This window comes from Oncorhynchus keta, chromosome 4, assembly GCF_023373465.1.
Source record: "Oncorhynchus keta strain PuntledgeMale-10-30-2019 chromosome 4, Oket_V2, whole genome shotgun sequence".
NCBI classification, from domain to species: Eukaryota; Metazoa; Chordata; class Actinopteri; order Salmoniformes; family Salmonidae; genus Oncorhynchus; species Oncorhynchus keta.
Window position 1 is genome coordinate 49238207 of NC_068424.1, and position 24681 is coordinate 49262887.

A 24681-nucleotide genomic window follows, 5' to 3' on the forward strand; every position below is an offset into this window, starting at 1 on the left:
GATTTTTTTGTCAATTACACATGTGTAAGAACTGTATGAATATGCATTTTTGTCCAATTTGTATCATCATAATTATTTTTTTTTTTACATGCGCATAAGGAATATGTTTTGTCCAATTCCAATATGATTTCATAGGAAGTCGAAAGTCAAAAGTCAAAAATGTCAAAATTTTGTAAAAAACTTCACACACCCATAAAAAGTGCTTTCTGGACCGTTTTTTCAAATTCTTTCGATTTTTGTCAATTACACATGTGTAAGAACTGTATGAATATACTTTTGTCCAATTTTATTATCATAATTTTTTTTTTTTTACATGCGCATAAGGAATATGTTTTGTCCAATTCCAATATGATTTCATAGGAAGTCAAAAGTCAAAGTCAAAAATGTCAAAATTTTGTAAAAAACTTCACACCCTTAAAAAGTGCTTTCTGGACCGTTTTTGAAATTCTTTCAATTTTTGTCAATTACACATGTGTAAGAACTGTATGAATATACTTTTGTCCAATTTTATTATCATATTTTTTTATATTTTTTTAAATTGTGCATAAGGATTTTTTTGTGGGCCAAATGACGTAAGAAATTTGACATGCTCAAAAATCCTGCAGAAATGCAAAATTGACTGGCCTGATGAACTCGGGATGGCCGGGCAGTGATAGTTGTTCCTTTCCATCACTCGTTGTGTTGACTTCATCATGTCCATTTTGTGATGTTTTTCACTATATAATCATATTGCAAGTGCACGTGCATTTGCAATATGTTTCAATGTGCATTTACCATATGAAATTTGACCTTGCTCAAAAATGCAAAATTGACTGGTCTGATGAACACAGGATGGCCGAGCAGTGATAGTTGTACATTTCCATCACTCGTTGTGTTGATTTCATCATCTCCGTTAGGTGATGTTGTTTCACTATAGAATCATATTGTAAGTGCACGTGCATTTGCAATATGTTTCAATGTGCATTTACCATATGAAATTTGACCTTGCTCAAAAATGCAAAATTGACTGGTCTGATGAACACAGGATGGCCGAGCAGTGAGAGTTGTACCTTTCCATCACTCGTTGTGTTGATTTCATCATGTCCATTTGTTTATGTTTTCTCACTTTTGCAAAGTCACTGTGCATTTGCAATATGGTTCAATGGGCAGGTACCATCACGAATTTGTCATGCTATAAAAATCCTGCAGGAATGTGAAATTGACTGGCCTGATGAACACAGGATGGCCTGGCAGTGATAGTTGTTCCTTTCCATCACTCGTTGTGTTGATTTCATCATGTCCATTAGGTGATGTTTTTCACTATAGAATCATATTGCAAATGCACGTGCATTGTTGTGCAACTGGTAATTTGAAAAAAAAAAAATATGGTTGTAAAGGCATTTACCGGGCACGCCTATTGTCCATGCCCACTCGTGTGGATTTCATCCCATTACTGATGTTTTCCCTCTATCTATGGAGTCCGTCCTGAGTGCTTTATGGACTGTTTAAAAGGATTCTGATGGATACGCATGTTGTGCAACTGGTGATTGAAAATAGGCACCTGGTAACCCCCAAAAATATGGTTGTAAATGCATTTACCGGTCATTCTGATATTAATGCTCGCTATGGGAACACAGGATGGCCGGGCAGTGATAGTTGTACATTTCCATCACTCGTTGTGTTGATTTCATCATGTCCATTAGGTGATGTTTTTACACTATAGAATCATATTGCAAGTGCACGAGCATTTGCAATATGTTTCAATGTGCATTTACCATATGAAATTTGACATGCTCAAAAATGCAAAATTGACTGGTCTGATGGACACAGGATGGCCGAGCAGTGATAGTTGTACATTTCCATCACTCGTTGTGTTGATTTCATCATGTCCATTAGGTGATGTTTTTTCACTATAGAATCATATTGCAAATGCACGTGCATTGTTGTGCAACTGGTAACCCAAAAATAAAATATGGTTTTAAATGCATTTACAAAAATTCTGATATTAATGCTCGCTATGGGAACACAGGATGGCCGGGCAGTGATAGTTGTACATTTCCATCACTCGTTGTGTTGATTTCATCATGTCCATTAGGTGATGTTTTTCACTATAGAATCATATTGCAAGTGCACGTGCATTTGCAATATGTTTCAATGTGCATTACCATATGAAATTTGACATGCTCAAAAATGCTAAATTGACTGGTCTGATGAACACAGGATGGCTGAGCAGTGATAGTTGTACATTTCCATCACTCGTTGTGTTGATTTCATCATGTCCATTAGGTGATGTTTTTTTCACTATAGAATCATATTGCAAATGCACGTGCATTGTTGTGCAACTGGTAACCCAAAAATAAAAATATGGTTGTAAATGCATTTACATGTCATTCTGATATTAATGCTCGCTATGGGAACACAGGATGGCCGGGCAGTGATAGTTGTACATTTCCATCACTCGTTGTGTTGATTTCATCATGTCCATTAGGTGATGTTTTTCACTATAGAATCATATTGTAAGTGCACGTGCATTTGCAATATGTTTCAATGTGCATTTACCATATGAAATTTGACATGCTCAAAAATGCAAAATTGACTGGTCTGATGAACACAGGATGGCCGAGCAGTGATAGTTGTACATTTCCATCACTCGTTGTGTTGATTTCATCATGTCCATTAGGTGATTTTTTTTTTTCACTATAGAATCATATTGTAAGTGCACGTGCATTTGCAATATGTTTCAATGTGCATTTACCATATGAAATTTGACATGCTCAAAAATGCAAAATTGACTGGTCTGATGGGAACACAGGATGGCCGAGCAGTGATAGTTGTACATTTCCATCACTCGTTGTGTTGATTTCATCATGTCCATTTGTTTATGTTTTCTCACTTTTGCAAAGTCACTGTGCATTTGCAATATGGTTCAATGGGCATTTACCATCACGAATTTGTCATGCTATAAAAATCCTGCAAATGTGAAATTGACTGGTCTGATGAACACAGGATGGCCGAGCAGTGATAGTTGTACATTTCCATCACTTGTTGTGTTGATTTCATCATGTCCATTAGGTGATGTTTTTCACTATAGAATCATATTGCAAATGCACGTGCATTGTTGTGCAACTGGTAACCCAAAAATTAAAATATGGTTGTAAATGCATTTACCGGGACTCCTATTATCCATGCCCGCTATGGGAGTACCCTACTACGGCCCTCTATCTATGGAGTCCGTCCTGAGTGCTTTATGGACTGTTTAAAATATTCTGATGGATACGCATTGTTGTGCAACTGGTGATTGAAAATAGGCACCTGGTAACCCAAAAATGAAAATATGGTTGTGAATGCATTTACCGGTCATTCTGATATTAATGCCCGCTATGGGAACACAGGATGGCCGGGCAGTGATAGTTGTACATTTCCATCACTCGTTGTGTTGATTTCATTATCTCCGTTAGGTGATTTTTTTTCACTATAGAATCATATTGTAAGTGCACGTGCATTTGCAATATGTTTCAATGTGCATTTACCATATGAAATTTGACATGCTCAAAAATGCAAAATTGACTGGTCTGATGAACACAGGATGGCTGAGCAGTGATAGTTGTACATTTCCATCACTCGTTGTGTTGATTTCATTATCTCCGTTAGGTGATTTTTTTTCACTATAGAATCATATTGTAAGTGCACGTGCATTTGCAATATGTTTCAATGTGCATTACCATATGAAATTTGACATGCTCAAAAATGCAAAATTGACTGGTCTGATGAACACAGGATGGCTGAGCAGTGATAGTTGTACATTTCCATCACTCGTTGTGTTGATTTCATCATGTCCATTTGTTTATGTTTTCTCACTTTTGCAAAGTCACTGTGCATTTGCAATATGGTTCAATGGGCAGGTACCATCACGAATTTGTCATGCTATAAAAATCCTGCAGGAATGTGAAATTGACTGGCCCGATGAACTCGGGATAGCTGGGCAGTGATTCTGGTTCATCTCCATGGCTCGTTAGGGTTGATTTCAGAATGTCACTTTTGGTGATGGTCCCTCTCCGTTTAAACATATTGCTAATGTACAAAAGTCAACTAGCAAGTCAGTGTCCATCAGTCAATTAGATGTCATTTTGACACCAAACTGATACCAATTGACACCAAACCCACTTTTTCCAACTCATTTAGAAGCCAACTATCATATATGTCAGAGCAGGCCCATAATTCACAGCGCCTTTAGTTTAAAACATAATAAAAACGTAAAACACATAGTTACGTTCTAGCTGCGGGTCCAGGTCAGACATTATGTGAAGGCCTATGTGAGGCGACCCCGAATCCCGAGTTTCGGCTCGATAGGTCCTTCGGTGCCCGAGTAAAACCCTAATTGGTGCTGAAAATCCACTTTTTCCATGCCTTGCTATGGGGTCCTTGAATGAGCTATCGGACCGAAACGTTGGGGTCCGTCTCTATGGGCCGAGCCGGTTCCAATGCACCTAGTCTTGTGTCTCTGAGACTTTTCTAAATGTCGCCATTTTCGTAATGGTCAAAATGAATTGAAATCATTGCAAATGTACGAGGCTATTTCTCGGTCCGAGAACCTTCTAGAGCCACCTAACTCACCACGCACTATCGACCCGAGGTCTAGAACAGGTTTCTAAAGTTTCGAACTCTAGGTCTGACGGTTCTTTTTTAGCTCGAACAAAGCTAACTATTGGAGGCACTGTCTGTCTCTACAAACCCCAATACGTCCCTCCTTCCAAGTTGTGTGTCTGTGTGATTTAGTTTTCCTTTGAAATTTTATGGGAAAAATGACTGATTTACAGTTCATGGGGGTTGCCTAATCACACATATGAAGTTTTGGACAGATCTGACTTTTTAACCCCTCGAAACAGCCCCTGAGACACCAATTAAGGCACTTCCGGTTGGCACAGGAAGCTATAAGTCAACACATATCCTCACTGGGCTATGCTTTTACAGAATCCTGAGTTTTAAGTCCTTACGTTAAGAATTGACTGATTTACACAGGGTTGAATGCACTATGTCTATCAAACTGCAGGCAGGTAATGGAAAAACACTTTTAGGGTGATTTTAACCACTTCCGGTTGGTCCAGGAAGCTTAGAATCAACACAGGTAGACCTCACACTGGCCTGATGGACTGTTACCAAAGACAGGTTCATACGGCATTCATAACCCATATAGACTTCAGGTTGAATTTAGGGGTGCAGGCAATGTATTCCTATGGGAGAGAAGTCAATGCAAACTCTTTGAAGTAAACACCTTCTTTTAACTATTAAGGGTTAATGCCACACGGTCAACGTTAGGCTTGCACGGATCGGAAGGACCTTAGGAACATACCTGAGGTCGAATTGTGCTTCTCACCCTAACGGTTCTCTCACTGTCACCCAAAAGCAAATGACGTTGTGGGGCAGGCTTCATTTTGGGCCTACTTTTCTAATGGTCGCTGCGCTCAGACCGAGCGAGCTACGGTCAAGCGGGATATCTCGTTGAACTCGGCACGGCCTAGACATTATGTTTATGCCATTGCCTGCTCTCTGTGTCTTTGAGAACCACACTTTTTCACTCCATCCTTGCTGTGTGTGCGTGTGAGCTTTTCTTTGACATCTGCTGGGAGAAATGACTGATTTACAGTTTAGGGGGTTACCTGGTCACACATATGAAGTTTTGGAGAGATGTGACTTTTCTAACCCTTCAAAACAGACAGTGTGACCCAATTAAAGGCACTTCCGGTTGGCACAGGAAGCTATAAGTAAACACATGTCTTGATTGACATAAACACTTACAGAATCCTGAGTTTTAAGTCCTTACGTTAAGAATTGACTGATTTACACAGGGTTGAATGCATTATGTCTATCAAACTGCAGGCAGGTAATGGATATACACTTTTAGGGTGATTTTAACCACTTCCGGTTGGTCCAGGAAGCTTAGAATCAACACAGGTAGACCTCATACTGGCCTGATGGACTGTTACCAAAGACAGGTTCATACGGCATTCATAACCCATATAGACTTCAGGTTGAATTTAAGGGTGCAGGCAATGTATTCCTATGGGGAGAGAAGTCAATGCAAACTCTTTGAAGTAAACACCTTCTTTTAACTATTAAGGGTTAATGCCACACGGTCAACGTTAGGCTTGCACGGATCGGAAGGACCTTAGGAACATACCTGAGGTCGAATTGTGCTTCTCACCCTAACGGTTCTCTCACTGTCACCCAAAAGCAAATGACGTTGTGGGGCAGGCTTCATTTTGGGCCTACTTTTCTAATGGTCGCTGCGCTCAGACCGAGCGAGCTACGGTCAAGCGGGATATCTCGTTGAACTCGGCACGGCCTAGACATTATGTTTATGCCATTGCCTGCTCTCTGTGTCTTTAAGAACCACACTTTTTCACTCCATCCTTGCTGTGTGTGCGTGTGAGAGCTTTTCTTTGACATCTGCTGGGAGAAATGACTGATTTACAGTTTAGGAGGGTTACCTGGTCACACATATGAAGTTTTGGAGAGATGTGACTTTTCTAACCCTTCAAAACAGACAGTGTGACCCAATTAAAGGCACTTCCGGTTGGCACAGGAAGCTATAAGTAAACACATGTCTTGATTGACATAAACACTTACAGAATCCTGAGTTTTAAGTCTTTAAGTTAAGAATTGACTGATCTATGATCTACACAGTGTTGAATGCAGTCATTTTCACCTTTGAAGGTTATGTACATCAAAACTCCTTTTGGGTCAATCTAACCACTTCCGGTTGCTCCAGGAAGCTTAGAATCGACACAGGTAGACCTCATAGTGGTCTGATGGACTGTCATAGAAGACAGGTTCATAAGGCATTCATAACCCACATAGGCTTCAGGTTGAATTTAGAGGTGCAGGCAATGTATTCCTATGGGGAGAGAAGTCAATGCAAACTCTTTGATGTAAACACCTTCTTTTAACTGTTAAGGGTTAATGCCACAGGGTCAAGGTTAGGCTTGCACGGATCGGGAGGACCTTAGGAACGTACCCGAGGTCGAATTGTGCTTCTCACCCTAACGGTTCTCTCACTGTCACCCAAAAGCAAATGACATTGAGGGCCAGGCTTCATTTTGGTTCTGCTTTTTTTTTCAAGGTCACTGCACTCAGAGCGAGCTACGGTCAAGCGGGGCGTCTCGTTGAACTCGGCACAGTCTGGAGACTATGGTGATGCCATTTTTTGTGTTGATTTCAGAATGCCATTTTGGTGATGGTCCCTCTCCGTTTAAACATATTGCAAATGTACAAAAGTCAACTAGCAAGTCAGTGTCCATCAGTCAATTAGATGTCATTTTGACACCAAACTGATACCAATTGACACCAAACCCACTTTTTCCAACTCATTTAGAAGCCAACTATCATATATGTCAGAGCAGGCCCATAATTCACAGCGCCATTAGTTTAAAACATAATAAAAACGTAAAACACATAGTTACGTTCTAGCTGCGGGTCCAGGTCGGACATTATGTGAAGGCCTATGTGAGGCGACCCCGAATCCCGAGTTTCGGCTCGATAGGTCCTTCGGTGCCCGAGTAAAACCCTAATTGGTGCTGAAAATCCACTTTTTCCATGCCTTCCTATGGGGTCCTTGAATGAGCTATCGGACCGAAACGTTGGGGTCCGTCTCTATAGGCCGAGCCGGTTTCAATGCACCTAGTCTTGTGTCTCTGAGACTTTTCTAAATGTCGCCATTTTCGTAATGGTCAAAATGAATTGAAGTCATTGCAAATGTACGAGGCTATTTCTCGGTCCGAGAACCTTCTAGAGCCACCTAACTCACCACGCACTATCGACCCGAGGTCTAGAACAGGTTTCTAAAGTTTCGAACTCTAGGTCTGACGGTTCTTTTTTAGCTCGAACAAAGCTAACTATTGGAGGCACTGTCTGTCTCTACAACCCCCAATACGTCCCTCCTTCCAAGTTGTGTGTCTGTGTGATTTAGTTTTCCTTTGAAATTTTATGGGAAAAATGACTGATTTACAGTTCATGGGGGTTGCCTAATCACACATATGAAGTTTTAGACAGATCTGACTTTTTTAACCCCTCGAAACAGCCCCTGAGACACCAATTAAGGCACTTCCGGTTGTCACAGGAAGCTATAAGTCAACACATATCCTCACTGGGCTATGCTTTTACAGAATCCTGAGTTTTAAGTCCTTACTTTAAGAATTGACTGATTTACACAGGGTTGAATGCACTATGTCTATCAAACTGCAGGCAGGTAATGGAAAAACACTTTTAGGGTGATTTTAACCACTTCCGGTTGGTCCAGGAAGCTTAGAATCAACACAGGTAGACCTCATACTGGCCTGATGGACTGTTACCAAAGACAGGTTCATACGGCATTCATAACCCATATAGACTTCAGGTTGAATTTAGGGGTAAAGGCAATGTATTCCTATGGGGAGAGAAGTCAATGCAAACTCTTTGAAGTAAACACCTTCTTTTAACTATTAAGGGTTAATGCCACACGGTCAACGTTAGGCTTGCACGGATCGGAAGGACCTTAGGAACGTACCTGAGGTCGAATTGTGCTTCTCACCCTAACGGTTCTCTCACTGTCACCCAAAAGCAAATGACATTGTGGGGCAGGCTTCATTTTGGGCCTAATTTTCTAATGGTCGCTGCGCTTAGACCGAGCGAGCTACGGTCAAGCGGGATATCTCGTTGAACTCGGCACGGCCTAGAGATTATTATGTTTATGCCATTGCCTGCTCTCTGTGTCTTTGAGAACCGCACTTTTCACTCCATCCTTGCTGTGTGTGCGTGTGAGAGATTTTCTTTGACATCTGTTGGGAGAAATGACTGATTTACAGTTCATGAGGGTTACCTAGTCACACATATGAAGTTTTGAAAAGATCTGACCTTTTTAACCCATGGAAACTGCCACTGTGACACCATTAAAGGCACTTCCGGTTGGCACAGGAAGCTATAAATAAACTCATATCATGATTGGGGTATGCCTTTACAGAATCCCGAGTTTTAAGTCTTTACGTTAAGAACTGAGTTATTTACGGAGGGTTTAGTGAGTGTGTGTTATTTCAGAAAATCATAGAAAATCACAGAAATCTCGCAGAGCTCCGCAGCACACTTTAAAAGATTCGTAAGAACAACCTGCAACTGGATCTGTAACCGTTGAAAAAAAAAAAACACCTATCCGTGAACATCACCAAGGTGTCGTTGTACGATTTCTCTTAAATGACGATAGATAAATGGCTGGTTCTTTTTTTTATTGACACCGGAGGCTCCTTGACTTTGACGTGAAGTGGAAAAATAATTTCTCTATTTTCATTTTGGACCTTTAATCCCAGATAAATGGCCATAACTCAAAACCGTTGAGGCCTAGACGCCATCTTGTTCGGGGCCAACTGCCCATTATGCCGCCCCTACGCTCACCGAGTTTCGGCTTCTAAATATTTTCAGTTTTCGAGATAAGGCCCCGTCGTGAATCGTGATGTTTTGTAGCAATAGCCATATGATTGCTTATGCCCTCTTGTGGGAATTTCCGGGACATGGGAAAAATGACATAAATCTTATTATTTTTGTAAAACGGAAACCGAATGACCGACAACGTTCATTTGATGACTTCCTGGTAGGTCCGGCCCTGCCGCTCGGCCCGACGCCGTCCGCAAATTTTACAAACGATTTCGGACGTCTAGTAAGGGACCGTACATTTGCAATATGGACTTTCTCACTAACCATACAGGTACTGCCGAATTCTTCCCTTAAGGTATGTTATAATAGGGTTTGAAGCAATAGCCTACCCGAATCTGGTCAACTCTTCCAGCACCGTCAAGCTGCCACTGCCTCTGCTCTCTCTCTCTCTCTCTCTCTCTCTCTCTCTCTCTCTCTCTCTCTCTCTCTCTCTCTCTCTCTCTCTCTCTCTGTGTGGGCGTGGTTCCCAATCTCGGCCTGATTGTCTCGCCAGCTGGAACCACTTATCTTCCCTTTATATGTTCTGTAACCTCTGTTTCTTGTTGTCAGATCTCGGCCTGATTGTTACTTCCCTGAGGTTGTGTCGTGTGTCTGTGCTCTTCTCTCGCTGCCCTTGTGTGGATATTCTGCTGTGCTCCTTCCTACCCATCCGGACACACACCCCTGGATTTCTCAGCACGCTATCATTGGAAGATGCGTCCTAGTCCCTGGGTCGGATTCCGTCTGAGTACTGTCTGTCTGTCCTGTTGCTGTTGTAAACTGTATTCATTAAACCATCGTTGCTTGCATCTTGCATCCGCCTCTGTATTGTCACAGAACGATCTGACCATACCATGGATGCAGCGAGTTCAACGAGTCTGACCGAATTCATTTCCCGCAGTATCACGAGAATGGATCAACAAGAGGAGAACATCTCCAGCACAGATCGGGCAGTACAAGCCCTTGCGACGCAGGTATCCCAGCTGATCCAACAATTACAACATCTGAGGGGTTCCGCTGCGCCACCTACACCGGCAGTTCAACCCGCCCCGCCAGAGCCGGATTCCCAGCTAGAGCCACGGCTACCGACACCAGAGGGTTATTCAGGTGATCCTGACTATTGCAGAGCCTTTCTTACGAGATGTTCCATGCATTTCTCGTTGCAGCCACGGACCTTCAACCGTGAACAATCTAAGGTAGCATTCATACTCACACTGCTATCAGGCAAAGCGGCTCTTTGGGGAACGGCGGTGTGGGCAAACCAGGACCCATGCTGCACCTCTTTCCAGACACTCTCCGAGGAGATGAGAAGGGTCTTCGATCGGGCCGTGGCGGGTAGGGAGGCGGCCAGACTACTCGCTGACCTTCGCCAAGGAGACCGTTCAGTATCGGAATACTCCATCCAATTCCGCACTCTGGCCGCAGAGTGTCAGTGGAACGAGGAGGCGCAGTGGGACATGTTCCTGCATGGGCTGGAGGACCGGATCCAGAAGGAGATTTATGTTCTGGACCTTCTCAGGAGTTTAAATGGACTAGTGGAACTAGCCTTGAGGGTCGACGCTCGTCTGAGTCGTATTGGCCGCCGAGCATGCCCTAACAGACCGTATAACGACACGGAGGGCGGGCATGCCAGCGGCGGGAACACGGCCAGTTCAGCCTCCGCTCACGAACCCATGCAGCTGGGGAGAGCTCGCCTCTCCCGGGAAGAGAGGGAGAGGCGGAGATCCCAAGGACTCTGTCTCTACTGTGGTAGAGCGGGCCACTTTATCCACTCCTGCCCGGTAAAAGATCAGGCCCGGTAGTAAACATGAGGCTACTATCGGGTGGTGTCACCACAGAGAAGACCTCATCATCTACTCTCCTCCCGGTAAGACTAAGTTGGGCCACCCACACGCACGACACCCAAGCCTTACTGGACTCAGGAGCAGAGGGTAATTTCATGGACTTCAAGCTCGCTCACAAACTCCAGATTCCTATCACCTCACTCACGCACAAGATATCCGTCAACGCTCTCAATGGTCAAGAACTCCCCAACATTTCTCACACCACTGAACCTATCACACTCATCACTTCTGGCAATCACACTGAGACACTATCATTTCTATTCATGGACTCACCCCTTGCACCATTAGTTCTCGGCCACCCTTGGCTCACCCAACACAACCCCAGAGTTGACTGGGGTCATAACTCTATATCCATGTGGAGTAACAAGTGTCTTGAGTCCTGTTTAGTGTCTGCCTGTTCGTCTGTGTCTGATTCTGTGTTTCTAGAGGAGGCAGTGGATTTGTCTAACGTGCCCTTTGAATACCTTGACCTGAAGGAGGTGTTCAGTAAGTCCTGTGCTGCTTCTCTTCCTCCGCATCGTCCCTATGACTGTGCAATAGAATTATTGCCAGGTGAGTCTCCGCCTAAAGGCAAGTTATATTCACTCTCTGTTCCTGAGAGGGAGGCTATGGAGAGATACATCTCTGATTCTCTGGCATCTGGATTTATTCGTCCTTCCTCTTCTCCAGCGGGGGCGGGGTTCTTCTTTGTGGGAAAGAAGGACGGATCTCTGCGTCCTTGCATTGATTACCGTGGGTTGAATAACATCACAGTGAAGAATACCTATCCCTTACCGTTGATGTCCTCAGCCTTTGAAAGGTTACAGGGAGCATCTGTGTTCACTAAGTTGGATTTACGTAATGCATATCATTTGGTTCGCATAAGGGGGGGGGGGACGAATGGAAGACCGCGTTTAACACCCCCAGAGGGCACTTCGAATATTTGGTCATGCCTTTTGGGCTATCCAACTCCCCAGCGGTTTTCCAGGCACTCGTCAATGACGTGCTGAGAGATATGATTGATCAGTTCATATATGTTTACCTGGATGACATACTGATTTTTTCTTCTTCTCTCCAGGAACACGTTCAGCACGTCAGACGAGTGCTTCAGAGGTTGTTGGAGAATGGACTTTTTGTCAAGACGGAGAAATGCATTTTCATGCACAATCCTTTCCATTCCTAGGTTACATCGTCTCGACTGAAGGTATTCGCATGGATCCTGACAAGGTTAAGGCTGTGGTGGATTGGCCAAGCCCAGATTCCCGTAAGGCCCTACAGAGGTTTCTGGGATTCGCCAATTTCTACCGGCGTTTCGTTCGCAACTTTAGTCAGATAGTCGCTCCTCTTACCGCCTTAACCTCCCCCAGAGTGCCGTTCAGGTGGTCCGATACAGCCGAGGCTGCATTCGCCAAACTCAAGAGCCGCTTTGTTTCGGCTCCCATCCTCATAGCTCCCGATCCCTCGCGTCAGTTCGTAGTAGAGGTGGACGCTTCAGAGGTGGGGGTAGGTGCGGTACTTTCCCAACGTTCCTCTTCTGACGACAAGATGCACCCTTGTGCGTTCCTTTCCCATTGGTTATCACCTGCGGAACGCAACTACGACATTGGCAACAGAGAGTTGTTGGCAGTGAAGTTAGCACTGGAGGAGTGGCGCCATTGGTTAGAGGGTTCGGGGGCACCTTTTATAGTTTGGAACGATCACAAAAATTTGGAATATATCAGAACCGCCAAGCGACTCAACTCCAGACAGGCGCGGTGGGCACTCTTTTTCGGACGTTTTGACTTCTCTCTCTCGTATCGCCCGGGTTCCAAGAATGTCAAACCCGATTCCCTTTCTCGCATTTTTGACCATTCCGAACGCCCATCCACTCCCGAGTGCATCCTACCCGGGACCCTAGTGGTATCCACACTCACATGGGAGGTTGAATCGAGGGTCAAAACGGCCTTAGAAGGGGTAACGCCTCCGCCCGGTTGCCCGCCTAATCGGTTGTTTGTGCCGGAGGGGTGTCGGTCCGATGTTATTCGGTGGGGCATTGCTCCAACGTAGCGTGTCATCCAGGAGTCAGCCGCACTAGCTTTTGGTTAAGCAACGCTTTTGGTGGCCACTGATGGCTCGTGACATTCAAAGTTTTGTCTTGGCTTGCTCGGTTTGTGCCACTGGGAAGACTTCTAATCGACCCCCAGATGGGTTACTCCAACCGCTGTCGGTCCCTTCGAGACCCTGGTCCCACATCGCGCTAGATTTTGTTACCGGCCTCCCGCCCTCCCAGGGCAAGACGGTGGTGTTGACCGTGGTGGACCGGTTCTCGAAGGCGGCTCATTTTATTCCCTTGCCTAAATTACCATCTGCCAAGGAGACAGCGGTAGCTGTCGTGGATCACGTCTTTCGCTTACATGGCCTGCCGATGGACGTAGTTTCTGACAGGGGGCCCCAATTTGTGTCCAAGTTTTGGCAAGAGTTTTGTAGGTTACTGGGAGCGAGTGTCAGCCTGTCTTCAGGGTTTCATCCCCAGAGCAACGGTCAAACGGAGAGGGCCAACCAAGATTTGGAGAGAGTGTTTTGGTTTCTAAGTGTTGCGATGTTTGGTTTCTAAGAATCCCTCTTCCTGGAGTCAACAACTCTCTATGGTTGAGTACGCTCACAATTCGTTGCCAGTGGCAGCTACGGGTCTCTCTCCGTTTGAGTGTAGTTTAGGTTACCAGCCACCTATCTTTCCCAGTACGGAGTCCGAGGTCACTGTTCCTTCCGCTCACGCTTTCATCCAGAGGTGCCGTCACGCATGGAGCAGAGCCCGTGAGACTCTTCTCCGGGTGGGGGCGCGCACCAAGGCTAAGGCCAATCACCACCGGTCGAAGCCTCCGGTATACGTCGTTGGCCAAAGAGTGTGGCTTTCTACTAAGAACATTCCACTCCGATCCGTTTCGAACAAACTTGCCCCCAAATTTATCGGCCCGTTCAAAGTCACCAGGATCATTAGTCCAGTGGCGGTCCGGCTCAAGCTTTCTCCGGCGTATAGGAGAATTCATCCTACCTTTCATGTGTCTAAAATAAAACCTGTGTTTCAGGCACGCATTAACCCGCCGGTCCCGGTTCCCCCGCCGCCACGACTTGTTGATGGGGAACCCACCTTTTCTGTCAATTGTATTTTGGACTCTAGAAGGAGGGGACGCGGATTCCAGTACCTGGTGGACTGGGAGGGTTACGGCCCGGAGGAGAGAAGTTGGGTACCTGCTAGGGACATTCTGGATCACTCCCTTATCGATGATTTCAATCGACAGGTAAATTCGCCTGGGAACGCCAAGAGGCGTTCCTAGGGGGGTATTGTCACGGTTCATGAATCCACTGCCTTCTCTCTCTCTCTCTCTCTCTCTCTCTCTCTCTCTCTCTCTCTCTCTCTCTCTCTCTCTCTCTCTCTCTCTCTCTCTCTCTCTCTCTCTCTCTCTCTCTCTCTCTCTCTCTCTCTCTCTCTCTCTCTCTCTCTCTCTCTCTCTCTCTCTCTTCTCTCTCTCTCGTTTGTGTGGGCGTGGTTCCCAATCTCGGCCTGATTGTCTGCGCCAGCTGGAACCACTTATCTTCCCTTTATATGTTCTGTAACCAGTGTTTCTTGTTGTCAGATCGTTGTTACTTCCCTGAGGTTGTGTCGTGTGTCTGTGCTCTTCTCTCGCCGCCCTTGTGTGGATATTCTGCTGTGCTCCTTCCTACCCATCCGGACACACACCCCTGGATTTCTCAGCACGCTATCATTGGAAGATGCGTCCTAGTCCCTGGGTCGGATTCCGTCTGAGTACTGTCTGTCTGTCCTGTTGCTGTTGTAAACTGTATTCATTAAACCATCGTTGCTTGCATCCGCCTCTGTATTGTCACAGCTACGAGACAAGCATGGGGACTGGTCATGATAAATCAACAACATTTTTATTTTCACTGAATCTCCGTTTGGGTATTGGTTCGACTACAATTAGGGTGTGGAAAGGTTAGGATTATTTTTGCTCTTAGTAGCCTACTCCCGACCTGTCACGTTGTACAGAACCATATTTTCCTGATGGAAACCCAGAGGGTTTAGTTTTTTCTTGGAATAGAAACGGCATAATATTTATCACATTAATTAAGCTACATTTGTTAAAATCAATTCCATATACTATGTTCTTACAAAAAAGGTTTTAAATTCTCCAATACAGCCAATATTAAAAACGGTCAAATGCTTCTCAAATATGCCCTCTGTTGGTCAAACTAGCACTAACTAGCATTAATAACAACAATGGCTGACACTTAAATAACGTGCCTTAGAATTCTTCGGCAGCCCGCAAGGTGTATTGCAGTATGACGCAACTTTTAAAGGAAGATCCACTGTAACTAGCCTGTCTTGACCACTTTCTCCCTTCTCTCTCCAGATGAAATCCTGAAACTAGTGATGCCCTGCTGCCCGACAACCTGCCCGCTCGAACCCATCCTCTTTTCCCTTCTCCAGACCATCTCTGGAGACCTTCTCCCATTCCTCACCTCCCTCATCAACTCACCCCGTACCACTGGCTGCTTCCCCTCTGACTTCAAAATGATCACAGTCGCTCCCCTCCTCAAGAAACCAACACTTGACTCCTCTGACGTCAAAAAGCTATAGAACGGTATACCTTCTTTCTTTTTTTCCCAAAACACTTGAGTGTGCTGTCTCTGACCAACGCTCTTGTTATCTCTCTCAGAATGAACTTCTTGGCTCTAACCAGTCAGGCTTCGAGATGAGTCACTCAACAGAGACTGCTCTGCTGTGTCACGGAAGCCCTTCTCACTGCCAAAGCTGACTCGCTCTCCTTTATTCAAACTCCTAGACCTACCCTCTGTCTTCGGCACCGTGAACCATCAGATCCTCCTCTCCAACCTCTCAGGGCCGGGCGTCTCAGGCTCGGGCACGCGCTTGGATTGCATCCTAACTGACAGGCCGCTCCTACCAGGTGACGTTGATAGTATCTGTGTCTGACCACGTGCTCTCACTACTGGTGTCCCCCAGGGCTTGGTTCTAGGCCTTCTCCACTTCTCTCTATATAAACTGTTCACTCAGCTCTGTCATATTCTCACATGGTCTCTCCTATCATTGCTTTGCGGATGACACTCAACTACTTTTCTCCTTCCCCACTTCTGACACCCAGGTGTTGACAAGCATCTCCGCGTCCTTGGCAGATATCTCAGCGTGGATATCGACCCACCACCTCAAGCTCAACCGAGACGAGATGGAGCTGCTCTTCTTCCCGTGTAAGGCCTGCTCGCTCCAAGATCTCTCAATCACGGTTGACAACTCCATGGTGTCCCCATCCCAGAGTGGAAAGAACCTTGATGTGACCCTGGACTACACCCTGTCATCCCCTGCAAACATCAAAGTAGTGACTCGCTCCTGTAGGTTCATGCTCTACAAAATCCTCACACAGGAAGTGGCGCAGGTCCTAATCTCCTGTCTGGACTACTGCAATTCGCTGCCAGTTGGGCTCCCCGCTTGTGCCATCAAACCCCTGCAACTTATCCAGAACGCCGCAGCCCGCCTGGAGTTCAACCGTCCCAAGTTCTCCCATGTCACCCTGCTCCTCGCCACACTCCACTGGCTTCCAGTCAAAGCTCACATCCACTACAAGACCATGGTACGTGCCTAAGAAGCAGCAAGAAGAACTGCCCCTCCCAACCTTCAGGCTATGTTCAAACCCTACAGCCCATCCCGAGTCCTCCATTCTGCCACCTCTGGTCTCTTGGCCCTCCCACCCGACAGGACAAGGAAGAGCCTAGTCAAAGCTCTTCTCTGTCCTGGCACCCCGATGGTGGAACAAGCTTCCCCCCCCGAAGCAAGGTTAGCAGAGTCCCTGCCCATCTTGCTCTATTCTCCCAATTTACCACCTTTATTGACGATATTTTGCTCCAACAGAGCAATCCCATCCCCAAATATATATATTTCACCCCACATGATCATTACGTACATGATGCCCTATGGATGTGGATACATTACAAAACATGGCTATACAAAAACAAATAATACTTAAATCATACTTAGGATCATGTATAAAAATGCCCAGTTGCCCATTATTTTGGCTACAATGGCTAAGAAGAGAGCTCAGTGACTATGAAAGAGGGGTCTCAAAGGAGCATAGGGGATTTAAAGGTGGTGTGTGTGGTGTGTGTCTCAGTCACCAAATCTCAACCCAATTGAACACTTATGGGAGATTCAGGAGTGGAGCCTAAGATAGCGTTTTCTACCACCATCAACAAAACATCAAATGATGGAATTTCTCGTAGAAGAATGGCGTCGCACACCTCCAATAGTGTTCCAGACACTTGTAGGATCTATGCCACGGTGCATTGAAGCTTTTCTGGCTATTATGTTGGTGTTTACCTGTTTGTATAGCTATATACATAAAGAGATGGAAAGGGGGTGTGCTCTCCGTCATAAGCAGGAGATTACAGTGAGGGAGGGAATGAGAGGTGTTGCTTTATATTCCTTCCTCCCCCTTCATTCTATGGAAAGGCCTACAGTTATAAGTATGTCACGTAAAGTTACTACAGACAGACATGGCTGATTCCTTGGTCTCCGTCCCAAATAGCAGTATATTCTCTATATAGCGCAAGGGCCCATAGGGAACACGGCCATTTGGGAAGCAGCCAAGGTGTCACTTTAATACCAAGCCCACCACTCTTAGTCCCTACACCAGGATTGTGTTTTGTCTACTGTCTTAACACACACTCACTCCCTCACCCTCCATGCTGCTATACTGTCTTAACAAACACTCACTCCCTCACCCTTCATACTGCTATATTGTCTTAACACTCACTCCCTCACCCTCCATGCTGCTATACTGTCTTAACACACACTCACTCCCTCACCCTCCATACTGCTATACTGTCTTAACACACACTCACTCCCTCACCCTCCATACTGCTATACTGTCTTAACACACTCACTCCCTCACCCTCCATACTGCTATACTGTCTTAACACACACTCACTCACTCACTCACTCACCCTCCATACTGTAATACTGTCTTAACAAACACTCACTCCCTCACCCTCCATTCTGCTATACTGTCTTAACACACACTCACTCCCTCACCCTCCATACTGCTATACTGTCTTAACACATACTCACTCCCTCACCCTCCATACTGCTATACTGTCTTAACACTCCCTCACCCTCCATACTGCTATACTGTCTTAACACACACACACACTCACTCCCTCACCCTCCATACTGCTATCCTGTCTTAACACACACTCACTCCCTCCCTCACCCTCCATACTGTTATCCTGTCTTAACACTCCCTCACCCTCCATACTGCTATACTGTCTTAACACACACTCACTCCCTCACCCTCCATACTGCTATACTGACTTAACACACACTCACTCACTCCCTCACCCTCCATACTGCTATCCTGTCTTAACACACAATCACTCCCTCACCCTCCATACTGCAATACTGTCTTAACACATACACACTCACTCCCTCACCCTCCATACTGCTATACTGTCTTAACACACACACACTCACTCCCTCACCCTCCATACTGTAATACTGTCTTAACACACTCACTCCCTCACCCTCCATACTGCTATACTGTCTTAACACACACTCACTCCCTCACCCTCCATACTGCTATACTGTCTTAACACACACACACTCACTCCCTCACCCTCCATACTGTAATACTGTCTTAACACACTCACCCTCCATACTGCTATACTGTCTTAACACACACACACTCACTCCCTCACCCTCCATACTGTAATACTGTCTTAACACACACACACTCACTCCCTCACCCTCCATACTGTAATACTGTCTTAACACACTCACTCCCTCACCCTCCATACTGCTATACTGTCTTAACACACACACACTCACTCCCTCACCCTCCATACTGCTATACTGTCTTAACACACACACACTCACTCCCTCACCCTCCATACTGCTATACTGTCTTAACACACACACACTCACTCCCTCACCCTCCATACTGTAATACTGTCTTAACACACTCACTCCCTCACCCTCCATACTGCTATACTGTCTTAACACACACACACACTCACTCCCTCACCCTCCATACTGTAATACTGTCTTAACACACTCACTCCCCCACCCTCCATACTGCTATACTGTCTTAACACACACACACTCACTCCCTCACCCTCCATAATGTAATACTGTCTTAACACACTCACTCCCTCACCCTCCATACTGCTATACTGTCTTAACACACACACACACTCACTCCCTCACCCTCCATACTGTAATACTGTCTTAACACACTCACTCCCTCACCCTCCATACTGCTATACTGTCTTAACACACACACACACACACTCACTCCCTCACCCTCCATACTGTAATACTGTCTTAACACACACACACACACTCACTCCCTCACCCTCCATACTGCTATACTGTCTTAACACACACACACACTCACTCCCTCACCCTCCATACTGTAATACTGTCTTAACACACTCACTCCCCCACCCTCCATACTGCTATACTGTCATAACACACACACACACTCACTCCCTCACCCTCCATACTGTAATACTGTCTTAACACACTCACTCCCTCACCCTCCATACTGCTATACTGTCTTAACACACACACACACTGCTATACTGTCTTACACCCTCACCCTCCATACTGCTATACTGTCTTAACACACACACACACACTCCCCCTCACCCTCCATACTGCTATACTGTCTTAACACACACACTCCCCCACCCTCCATACTGCTATACTGTCTTAACACACACACACACTCACTCCCTCACCCTCCATACTGTAATACTGTCTTAACACACTCACTCCCCCACCCTCCATACTGCTATACTGTCTTAACACACACACACACTCACTCCCTCACCCTCCATACTGTAATACTGTCTTAACACACTCACTCCCTCACCCTCCATACTGCTATACTGTCTTAACACACACACACACACACACACACACTCACTCCCTCACCCTCCATAATGTAATACTGTCTTAACACACTCACTCCCTCACCCTCCATACTGCTATACTGTCTTAACACACACACACACACTCACTCCCTCACCCTCCATACTGTAATACTGTCTTAACACACTCACTCCCTCACCCTCCATACTGCTATACTGTCTTAACACACACACACACTCACTCCCTCACCCTCCATACTGTAATACTGTCTTAACACACTCACTCCCTCACCCTCCATACTGCTATACTGTCTTAACACACACACACACTCACTCCCTCACCCTCCATACTGTAATACTGTCTTAACACACTCACTCCCTCACCCTCCATACTGCTATACTGTCTTGAGAGAGAGAGAGCGAGATGGGAAAGGAGGTGGGAAAGAGATGGAAACTCCTTAAACCACAAGGAGTTTTTCTTCTTGTTTTACATTCCAGTGTGTGTGTCCGCATACATGTGACTGCATTAACTTGATTGCCACCGTCTCTGTGATGCATTCAGATGAACCCTGCTCAGGCACACACACATCACCACCACTTTCTGATTAAAAGATCTTGTCAGGGCTGTATTTGATCACGAGGAAACTCACTGACAGCTTATGAATCAATTCATAATGAACACATTTGGTCTCTTTTTCATAATGACAGGCCGTGTTTCTCCTAATAGCTTTAGTCGCATTGATTTATTTAAAACATGCCATTCCATCACATCGAGAAGGGTAGAGCTCATCTATGCAGGTTTAAAATTCCATTAGTGCCGATGCAAAATGCATACACAATGCGCTTAAACCAACACGCAATACAACCGCTTGTACTCTGTCCTAACCTGTATTGAAATGCATCATGCATTGAGTACCTGAAGTACAGCTGCAACACTGGTTTCACAATGTCAGCAGGATATCAATAGTTGTATTTTCACCGCTATGGCTGCAAATCTCGTACTAAAGAGAGTGAATTATGTGGAGTATGAGCGTTGATAGCACAGTTACAGTGTGTTCGTAATGTGATGTATGGAAACAGGCATCTTTAAACCAAACAGGGCCAGACAGAGGCAGCATGTGCTGTCATAATACCAGCGCTTATTTCACTATATCAAGATGCTACGCTGGGACAAAAGGTTGTGTGTACTTTAACTGGTGTGTGCATGTGTGTGTGTGTGTGTGTGTGTGCAACCGAAGCACTTCTTTATTTTGCCAATTAAAAAATCCACCTACACAATGACTGACTGACTGATACTGACAGACTCATTGACAGACTGACAGGTTTAGGCTTAAAGGTTACTCACCGGTCTTCTCTGTCTTGTCTCTGTGTGGTTTGACCAGTTCCTGACCAGGCAGACATGGGCACGGTCCCTCACACTTCAGAGCGATGCTCTTCCCTGATGTGCACACCTGGAACTCCAGCTTACACTACAAAACACAGAGAGTCATGGGTAGTGGAGTCTTTCTTCATGGAGAGGCAGATGAGGTAGGCAAGTCTCCCTGGAGGTAATGTTGGACATTCAGCTCAAATGAACAGATGTGGCCACTAAGAAGCTATGTAAACACACTTTTACACAGACCACTGGCTTTATTTTCCTGGCTTGTGTGTTAGAGCATAGCCATCTCAATACAACAGAGTACAGTAATTAGGTCATGAATAAATGGAAATAGCCTTTAAATGCACTAAAACAATATCCCTGAAATAATGAACCTTCTGTCAAAATAAAATCCAATTTTACACACACACACACACACACACACACACACACACACACACACACACACACACACACACACACACACACACACACACACACAGTCTCTCTCCTCTCAGCTCTCCCGTTGACACTTTCAATTTCACACATTCCAATTTAAATCCATCACCTCCTCCCTGACAGTTCTTAGATAGCGGCACTAATGTCGCCTAATGCAATTTGTTGACAAAGGTACGCCACTCTCCCGTTCTACACATATTGAATTATCTGTCCAGAGGGAGGAGAGGAAGCCTATGAAATATTCCCCAGAAAATTCAATTTGCTGCCATTTCCAGGCTAGTCAAACACTGTCTGTGTCAGTATTGAGAACATTCTGGAATATCTCTCTCGCTCTCTCTGTGTATGGCTTTGATATGTTTTCAATTATGTACAAATGCAGAAAAGAAACAGAAAATTAGGGAGGTAAAAGTAGAGGGTCAAGTACAGAGAACAGTAGAAGGGAAAGGAAGGAGGGAGAGAGAGAGCGATAGGGAGACGTTTCTCTATTTCTGTGTCATTACACTCTAATGACACAGTAATAGAGAGAATTAGGGAACATAAAAGTGAGACACAAAGAAAGAGAGAAGATGAGACAGAGAAAGAGAGAGGACATGATTGTTCCACAGTGAGTGGAGGGGGCCGAGAAGTTCAGACTGAAGCACTACTCATCCAGAGGGTTTAGGAGAGATGGTGAAGAGCAAAGAGAGAGAAGGATGAGAAGTGGAGAGAGTTAGGAGAGAGGAGCAATGTAAAGGGCTTTACTCTGCAAGCTGCAGTCTCTCTCCAGAGATGAAAGCATCCCTCTGATAATGGGATCTGGTGTGTGTGTGTGTGTGTGTGTGTGTGTGTGTGTGTGTGTGTGTGTGTGTGTGTGTGTGTGTGTGTGTGTGTGTGTGTGTGTGTGTGTGTGTGTGTGTGTGTGTATGCATGTGAGAATCCAACATCATTTCACACTTTATAAGAGCACTACACTATAAGAGCCAGATTCTTAGCCCAGGCGCTAACCGTTATATTGCTGTTCGTCTCAGTAGGGGCGCCATCACTAGCAGCTAACTGAGGCAACACATTTATCCAGACCACTGAAGCCAGAGGGAGCAGGTAAAAGGAGAGGAGAGAAGGACAACACTGCCACCCCTTTCTCCCTCCCCTCCTTCGCTCTCTGATGGAGAGTGACACCCCAATCCCCCTCTCCACCTCTGGAGTGGATGACTCAAAGGGGAGTGGGGGCAGGTATGTGTGTGTGTGTGTGTCAGTGTGTGCTAATGACAGAACCCCCATGAGAAGAAGGCTGATTGATCTCTGCGAATCTATGTGGCAGAGGATCGCCTCCCTCAGTGGTAACACAGGCCAGATTAGATTTTGTGTGTGCATGCGTGCGTGTATGTGTGTCTGTGGTTACAGAGTGGTTTCTAGCTATTAAAAGGGGTTACATTCTATGGGCATTTTATCTCAGTAAAGGTGACAGAGGGGGTGAGGTGGAGGGATGGGGGAGCAAAGCAGGGATAATTGGGGAGCAAAAGAGAGGGAAGAACTGAACGAGACCGAGGGAGAAGAGAGGAGAAGAGGGAGAAGGTTGTTTTTCTCTAGCCGAAGGACTCTGGAATCAAATGGCATCGGCAGACACAGTTCATCCTCAGCGTCATCCATCATGGCTGACGCGGGCATTTACGGAGCGTCGCCATTCCGAAGCTCTCCGTGTGTGTGTGTGTGTGTGTGTGTGTGTGTGTGTGTGTGTGTGTGTGTGTGTGTGTGTGTGTGTGTGTGTGTGTGTGTAGACCTATGACTATAAATGAGCAGCCAAACAAGAGATATTAAAGAAAGAGAGAACGAGGGAGAGAGAGAGAGAGAAGAAGATGGGTTGGGTTGGTATGCGTCTCACCTTAGAGGAGTAGGTGTGGCCGTCAGAGCCGCACACGGGGCTGGGGTGGATGACAGGGCACGGACCACACTTCCCATGGGCCACTGCTCCTGCCCAGTGTTTGTGGGCCAATCTTTCTTTTCTGGGTTTCACACTAAAAAGAGAGGGGGGGTCAGTGAGAGACACACATAATATAATATAGTAGCATATTACTCAAAGATGAGCGAACAGATTTGATTGTTAATTTCTACTCGACTCAGTATCTCGATTCCAGATGTCTGAGAGCACTGTGGTAAGAGATCCAGGAAGTTGAACAAAACGGCAGGGGTTTCCAATGGCAACAGTGACAGTTAAAGGTGCAATGCAGCTGTTTCATTCACAAGAGCAAATCATTTCTGGGTAACAATTATGTACTGTGATCATTTGAATTTAAATGGTTTAAAAAAAGACACAAAAATAGCTTCTTAGTTAGCAAAGAGCAATTTCTCAAGGAAGACTAGGACTAGGACTGTCTTGGAGTGGTCTGTGTGGGGGAGGGGACAACTGAACAGCTGCTATTGGCAGAGAGGTTTAGAACTCTTTTATTATTAACTAATAGTCTGAGTCGATCTTCACGTAAGGAATTCCCCACACGCCCACAAATTGGGGAAAACCACATTCTTTCCAATTCAGCCCCATTGTAAAAGAGGCGTCAAAAACAAACAGTCGCCGTCAATTTTGTTGTTACATAGAAATAACAAAACATGCAGACAAGCTGCTGTGCTGTTCAATGTACATGAACCAGGTCAAACATCCCGACCTACGGTTGGCAATGCTCCCACGTAGGGAAATAAGGACGGCTTCGAGAAGAGCCCTGTGGCTTCAGGCTATTC

The 24681-nt window shown here is 45.4% G+C and overlaps 1 protein-coding gene across 2 annotated transcripts in view; it reads right to left on the reverse strand.

The window, feature by feature from the left end:
* LOC118362033 (testican-1-like) overlaps positions 1–24681 on the reverse strand; it is a 304120-nt gene that overhangs the window by 57325 nt on the left and 222114 nt on the right. For both annotated transcript variants that reach the window (XM_052508657.1, XM_052508652.1), the window contains exons 6-7: positions 23831–23963; positions 21502–21625 (exon numbers count right to left, since the gene is read on the reverse strand). In XM_052508657.1, coding sequence (XP_052364617.1) covers positions 21502–21625; positions 23831–23963 — 257 coding nt within the window. The remainder of the gene's footprint in view (positions 1–21501; positions 21626–23830; positions 23964–24681) is intronic.